The 7500-nt window shown below is 44.9% G+C and overlaps 1 protein-coding gene across 2 annotated transcripts in view; it reads right to left on the bottom strand.

Annotated features, from left to right (window-relative positions):
- The window catches only part of taf1 (TAF1 RNA polymerase II, TATA box binding protein (TBP)-associated factor), a 49778-nt gene that overhangs the window by 35743 nt on the left and 6535 nt on the right, over positions 1-7500 (bottom strand). For both annotated transcript variants that reach the window (XM_037533494.1, XM_037533495.1), the window contains exons 4-9: positions 7164-7280; positions 6958-7080; positions 5027-5268; positions 3797-4018; positions 2726-3040; positions 1508-1694 (exon numbers count right to left, since the gene is read on the bottom strand). In XM_037533494.1, the coding sequence (XP_037389391.1) occupies positions 1508-1694; positions 2726-3040; positions 3797-4018; positions 5027-5268; positions 6958-7080; positions 7164-7280 (1206 nt within the window). The remainder of the gene's footprint in view (positions 1-1507; positions 1695-2725; positions 3041-3796; positions 4019-5026; positions 5269-6957; positions 7081-7163; positions 7281-7500) is intronic.

Below are 7500 nucleotides of genomic sequence, written 5' to 3'. Positions count from 1 at the left end.
CAGGTGATTTCTCCGCCAGTCTACAGCACTTCAAAGATCAGATACTCCAGTATAACTCCAGTAAAAATCATGTGTGGTTGAACAGGGGGCAGACGACCTAATCCAGTCAAGTGTGAAGTTGGTTACTCTTATTTTTGCTGGCTCTCTAGGTCTCCACCGCGGACGAGCCGTCTATGGTGCATCCAAGTCAGATACTGGCTGTCTCTGAGGCCCTGTCTCCCTGGCCCTGTCTCCCTGTGGCCCTGTCTCCCTGGCCCCGTCACCCTGGCCCTGTCACCCTGTCTCTGTCTCCCTGGGGCCCTGTCTCCCTGGGGCCCTGTCTCCCTGGGGCCCTGTCTCCCTGGGGCCCTGTCTCCCTGGAGCCGTATTACAGAAAATTCTTAAGTCTGAGATCATATCTTATCTGCTTTGTTGTCATGGCAACTTCCGTTAACACTGAGTTTAGCACAGAAGCCATTACAGAACAACAGTTCTTAAATCTATAATCTTCTCTTATTTCTAGAAGAAAGTTTTACAGAAACATCCTAAATTGCCTGAATATTTTCTTAACTGCAAGATAAACCCCAGAGCATCTTAACTTGTTTAAACCCATTGTTTCCATGGTTTTCTGCAGCGACAGACAGCACAGGCCACTATAAGTAGCACAACGTTACATTTTTCCACACCGAAACCTGCGCTTCAACTTTTTTTCCTAACGCCGCTAAAAAGCCCCAGATAGTGCAGACACGAACTCCACCATCCCTCTTATTAGCATCATGTGTTAATGTTGATGAAATATTACAGTGATGGATGGTGAAAAATGAGGAGACGGAGCTGAACGTGTGTCTGTTTATTAGGAGGAATAGCGTTAGCATGCTCGGCTAAAGCGTTTGGGAAATGGAGACTGAAACTGGGGAGCGGCGACGCTGTGATAAACAGCACGAAGCGCTGAAAGAACGTTCTTAACTCTCAGTTTAGCGTCCTTTAGTTTTATTTGACCCTTCTACATCAGTAACGGCGGCTAACGTTACTATGTGTTTACATTTCAGCTATGCACATACGGTCGGTTGCTAGGTAACAGAGAGAGCAGTTGATTGTCGACTTCAATCGAATAAGTTCAGATTTCCTAAGATGAGATAAGAAGAGATGCAAGATAAGACTCTTAAACCACGATAAGATTTGTTCTGTAATACGAATTTGTGAAAAATCTTATCTTGACAGCAGTGTGATGTAGGGCTAGCTGGAAAGAGCACATCACGCTACACTGACCTGACGTCAGAGATCACACACACACACACACACACACACTATATATAGCACCCAAATGCGTTCTTCAATATGATATCAAGCTTGTAACGATAGAAGAACCCTTTCTGCTGCTATAGAGAACCCTCTATAGCACACTCTCAATCAATGTGAAGGACCCTTTAACCATGTAAAGTGAGTGTTCGTGGTTCTACATGGAACCATTTTCTTGACTAAAGTACCCTTTCAGATAAAATCCATACAAAATGCAGTGTGTGTTTACCTTGTTGTGCGTTATAAGCATTAGCGTTGCGGGTCATGCTGGAGGGCAGCCACCCTGCCAGGCTGGCTCTCTGGGTCTTAGTGCCCTTGTGCTTCACGTCCTCTCCGTTCCAGATGATATCTTCCTCCCACTGCAGCTGAGTGACCATCAAAAACATCTCGTCCTCCAGCTGGGCTCCGTCAGCCTTCTACAAACGCACACAAACACACATCGGCTCAGTCCTCACTGCAGCACTAACGCTCGGAGGTCAGCTGATCTGTTAATGCTGTTACTGCTGCCTCGGCTACACGCGCTGGTATTCGGTGTAGTATGATAAATATGTATGATAACGTTACTGTGTACCCTTTGAATTATAGTCACTTTGATTAAGGTAAACTTTCACATCGCGCGCAGCTACAGAGGAGCGAGGAGAAAACACAGAAACTTTCCTCCATCAAAAGAGGTGAAAACTCAACACTCGGCTTTAACGGTGAGAAATTTCAGAAAGTAATTAAAAGGCTATGAAGGTTTGAGGTGTATAGTATTAAACCATAAGCTGCCTGGATGTTGGATGTCAGTTTTTTTTATCCTATTTATTTATGTGCTTGTACAATACTGTGCAAAAGTCAAAGAGCCCTCATTTAATGTGCAGTCAAAACGGCCATGAAGGAGTTATTCATTTTTCAGCATCAGGAAAAAAGAAGAAAACACATTTTAAAAATATAAATCAACTATGAAATATAATAACAGGGGATGTTTCACTGAGTCCACCCTTCACCTGTTTTCCAGGAGACTCACTTTCAGTCTCAGAAGCTGGCTGATCATTTTCTCAAATAATCAAACACATTCAGTGGTGCTGAGGTCTGGACTCTGGGGTGGTCAGCCCATGGTTCACAGCTTCTTTGTTTGATGTGTCCGTCTCCTTTTCTCAGTGAGATGGTACACATCCTTTCAGACCCACAGCGCTGAGTGGTGTTCTCACAGTGGAAGGATGGACAGAAACACCTGTGGATGTTCTCAGATCTGAAGCAGCTTGATTTTCTCCTCTCTCTCAAAGAGGAAAGCTGTAAGTGCTGTTTGTGTGATGGGGCACATAAACCAGGTAAAAATAAGTGGATTCTCCTCACATATATATTCTGAAAAATCAATAACTTGTACTAAACGCACATTTTGACTTTAAAACAAATAAAGGATGAGCTCTGACTTTTGCACATTACTGAATGTGTAAGATGGCCAGACCTTCTCTTCCTCCTCCTCCTCCTCCGCTGTCTCCTCTTCTTCCTTCTGAAGGTGGTGGTGTGAGTCCAGCTCCTCTTGCTGGGTCTGTGCAGGAGCTGGTGTGTCGGCAGGCTTCTCATCCTGCTGCGGTGTTTCCTCTCGAAGTTTGAAGCCGTAGTGAAATCCTGATCCATCCTCCGGAACGTCCAGCATGTCGTACCAGAGCTGAGCAGGACCGTAACGCCACTCTGCCACCTTCGGTCGCAGGTCTGTGACCTTATCCCCCTCACAGACCACCTGCATAGACTTACTCTCCACTGGAGCCATCATAGTGATCTACAGAGAAAGAGAGAGAGAAAGAGAGGAAGTGAGACAGAGAGAGAGATAGAGAGAAAGAGAGACAGAGAGAGACAGAGATAGAGAGAAAGAGAGAGAGAGAGAGAGAGAGAGAGACAGAGAGAGAGAGAGAGGAAGTGAGACAGAGAGAGAGAGAGAGAGAAAAAGAGAAAGAGAGACAGAGACAGAGAGAGAGAGAGACAGAAAGTGAGAGAGATAGAGAGAGAAAGAGAGAGAGAGAGAAAGAGAGAGAGAAAGAGAGAGAAAGAGAGAGAGAGAGAGAGAGAGAGAGAGAGAGAGAGAGAGTGAGAGAGAGAGAGATAGAGAGACAGAGAGAGAGAGAGAGAGAGAAAGTGAGAGAGAGACAGAGACAGAGAGAGAGAGAGAGAGAGACAGAAAGTGAGAGAGAGAGAAAGAGAGACAGAGAGACAGAGAGAGAGAGAGAGAGAGAGAGTGAGACAGAGAGAAGTGAGACAGAGAGATAGAGAGAAAGAGAGAAAGTGAGACAGAGAGAGAGAGAGAAAGAGAGACAGAGAGAGAGAGAGTACAGAAAGTACAGCTGTAGGCTGAATGGGTGGGGCTAAACTGCTGTAGGCTGAATGGGTGGGGCTAAGCCACTGTAGGCTGAATGGGTGGGGCTAAACCAACAGGTTGAATGGGTGGGGCTAAACCGCTGTAGGCTGAATGGGTGGGGCTAAACCGACAGGTTGAATGGGTGGGGCTAAACTACTGTATGGCAAGGGTTTGTTGCTCTACCTCATCATCTGAAAGACACTGCTCTGGCGGTGGAGGCGGGGCATATTCATATTCCCACCCTGATTTCTTATTGGTACCGCCCTCCAAAGCTTGCGATTCCCCGTCTGCAATGGGTGTGTCCGAATGAGCGTCTCTGTGCTTCTTCTTCCTCTTCCTCCTGGCACTGCGCCAGACGGACGGCATGTTCTTCCCCGGTCCAAACAGGCGCAAGAACCGCAGAACCTGAAAATGTACAAACACTTTACTTCAGCCGTTTGGAGAAGTTCTACTTCCTATCTGTGCTAATATTAAAACGGGCAAAAACCAACTCAAGAGGAGGTCTCAGAACAGAGGATAGGGACCAATCACAGACAGGGAGACTTGTTAAAAAAAGGCGGAAATTAGGACCTCCACACAACAGCTGGTCACTTCGTTAAGCATCTATGTTTACTGTTCGTTTATCAGATTTCACTCTCTTCTTAATGGTCATGACCCTCACAGAGCAGGTACTGTTTGGGTGGTGGGTCATTCTCAGCACTGCAGTGACACTGACGTGGTGGTGGTGTGTTAGTGTGTTGTGCTGGTCTGAGTGGATCAGACACAGCAGTGCTGCTGGAGTTTTTAAACATCTCAGCGTCGCTGCTGGAATGAGAAAAATACCCAGCCAACAGCGTCCTGTGGGCGGCGGCCTGTGACCACTGATGAAGGTGGACCAACAAGGAGTGTCTAATAGAGTAGACAGTGAGTGGACACAGTGTTTAAAAACTCCAGCAGCACTGCTGTGTCTGATCCACTCAGACCAGCACAACACACACTAACACACCACCATTACGTCAGTGTTACTGCAGTGCTGAGAATGACTCACCACGCAAATAGTACCTGCTCTGTGGGGGTCCATGGGGGTCCTGACCACTGAAGAACAGGGTAACAGAGTATCAGAGAAACAGATGGACTACAGTCTGTAACTGTAGAACTACAGAGTGCAGCTATACAGTAAGTGGAGCTGATAAAGTGGACAGTGAGCGGAAAAACATGCGCTTACATACACAATACTGTGCAAAAGTGTGTAGCACCTCAACACATTGTTTAAAAACAGTTTCTCTCAAGCAGGGAAGACTATATATATATATATATATATATATATACATACACACACACACACACACACACACACATATACATAGAAAGAGAGAGAGAGAGAGAGAGAGAAAGAGAAAGCGTGCATGTGTGCGTGTGTGTGCGCGCGCGCACCTTGCCCGGTCGGAACACGGGGAACAGTTCGGTAACCCCAGGCAACGCTTTAGCGGCATCTCTCTGCATGATGCCAGCGAGTGGTAGCGTCAGCACTCCACTCTGAGGCCCCGCCCCAGCACCGGTCGTCGGCCTATCACTCTCGCTCTCGCTGTCAGACGAGCTGCTAAACTCCACCTTTTCACCCGCGGAAGAGGGAGCGATGATGGAGGGAAGAATTATACCATCACCTTCATCACTCACTACAGAGACAGAACACACGACACATCTATATTCAAAAACATAACATTATACAATGTTTTTATGATGAAGTAGGAACAGTTCTGGAAAATTTATAGAGCGAACTGTAATGAATGTTCAATGAAGTTCTATAAAATAAAACATTATTCAAATACTTAGTACTAATTTCATGAGTAAAATGTATTCAGGTAACTGAAGCTTTACACAGATAGCAGCAGCAGTATCAGCAGGTGCAAATCAACTGGTTACCTTCTGCTTAGTACTGCCAGCTATGAGCACAATTTGGACTCTGTGGATCATATGAACATTATAGAGCTTTTTAAATGAAACAGTAGAAGCCGTATCGCCCCCTACGCTTCCTGTAGTGTATTACAGTCTGTCAGAGCGACTGTGTGGATCATATGAACATTATAGAGCTTTTTAAATGAAACAGTAGAAGCCGTATCGCCCCCTACGCTTCCTGTAGTGTATTACAGTCTGTCAGAGCGACTGTGTGGATCATATGAACATTATAGAGCTTTTTAAATGAAACAGTAGAAGCCGTATCGCCCCCTACGCTTCCTGTAGTGTATTACAGTCTGTCAGAGTGACTGTGTGGATCATATGAACATTATAGAGCTTTTTAAATGAAACAGTAGAAGCCGTATCGCCCCCTACGCTTCCTGTAGTGTATTACAGTCTGTCAGAGCGACTGTGTGGATCATATGAACATTATAGAGCTTTTTAAATGAAACAGTAGAAGCCGCATCGCCCCCTACGCTTCCTGTAGTGTATTACAGTCTGTCAGAGCGACTGTGTGGATCATATGAACATTATAGAGCTTTTTAAATGAAACAGTAGAAGCCGTATCGCCCCCTACGCTTCCTGTAGTGTATTACAGTCTGTCAGAGCGACTGTGTGGATCATATGAACATTATAGAGCTTTTTAAATGAAACAGTAGAAGCCGTATCGCCCCCTACGCTTCCTGTAGTGTATTACAGTCTGTCAGAGCGACTGTGTGGATCATATGAACATTATAGAGCTTTTTAAATGAAACAGTAGAAGCCGTATCGCCCCCTACGCTTCCTGTAGAGTATTACAGTCTGTCAGAGCGACTGTGTGGATCATATGAACATTATAGAGCTTTTTAAATGAAACAGTAGAAGCCGTATCGCCCCCTACGCTTCCTGTAGTGTATTACAGTCTGTCAGAGCGACTGTGTGGATCATATGAACATTATAGAGCTTTTTAAATGAAACAGTAGAAGCCGTATCGCCCCCTACGCTTCCTGTAGTGTATTACAGTCTGTCAGAGCGACTGTGTGGATCATATGAACATTATAGAGCTTTTTAAATGAAACAGTAGAAGCCGTATCGCCCCCTACGCTTCCTGTAGTGTATTACAGTCTGTCAGAGCGACTGTGTGGATCATATGAACATTATAGAGCTTTTTAAATGAAACAGTAGAAGCCGTATCGCCCCCTACGCTTCCTGTAGTGTATTACAGTCTGTCAGAGCGACTGTGTGGATCATATGAACATTATAGAGCTTTTTAAATGAAACAGTAGAAGCCGTATCGCCCCCTACGCTTCCTGTAGTGTATTACAGTCTGTCAGAGTGACTGTGTGGATCATATGAACACTTTTGAAGATCACATAACGTTTTTTACTACATATATTTTATTTTTTCGTAAACATTTATTAAATCCTCACCATTGCTGCTCTGGGTAGGCAGGTCTTCTTTTTTTGCCGTGACTGGTTGGGTAGGGGGTGGCGGAGGAGGCATGAGCTTAGCATCAATGTCCTCAGAGTCAGCGTCATAATCATCCTCATCATCTACACAGACACACAAGTCAGATGAAAATAAACACACACACACACACACACACAAATAAACCCATGGTTCTGTGTGCGTGTACCTGTTCTCTGTGACGGCTGGAGGTTCCCCATCGCCTGTCTGTATTTGCGAGTTTCATCTTCAGCAACTTCACTGATGTCAGAATAATCCACAGCATCATCAGTGCTTTTCACCCAGCCTACACAAACAGGAAACATACACATAAAACGTAAGTGTACCACATGGAGCTGCTACTAATGATTATTTTTCTATTCATTAATCTATTTTACAGATTAGTGAATTGATATAAACAATCAATTTTCCTCCAAAATATTAACTTATGGCATTCCCTACACAAAGAAATGTGCTTATAACAATCCCAAAATAACAAGTAGACAAGGTGCAGGTCCCATCAAGCC

The sequence above is a fragment of the Pygocentrus nattereri genome, chromosome 23, assembly GCF_015220715.1.
Source record: "Pygocentrus nattereri isolate fPygNat1 chromosome 23, fPygNat1.pri, whole genome shotgun sequence".
In the NCBI taxonomy this organism is placed as follows: Eukaryota; Metazoa; Chordata; class Actinopteri; order Characiformes; family Serrasalmidae; genus Pygocentrus; species Pygocentrus nattereri.
Note: the sequence above shows the minus strand (reverse complement) of the source record. Positions and strands in the feature narration are given on the sequence as shown.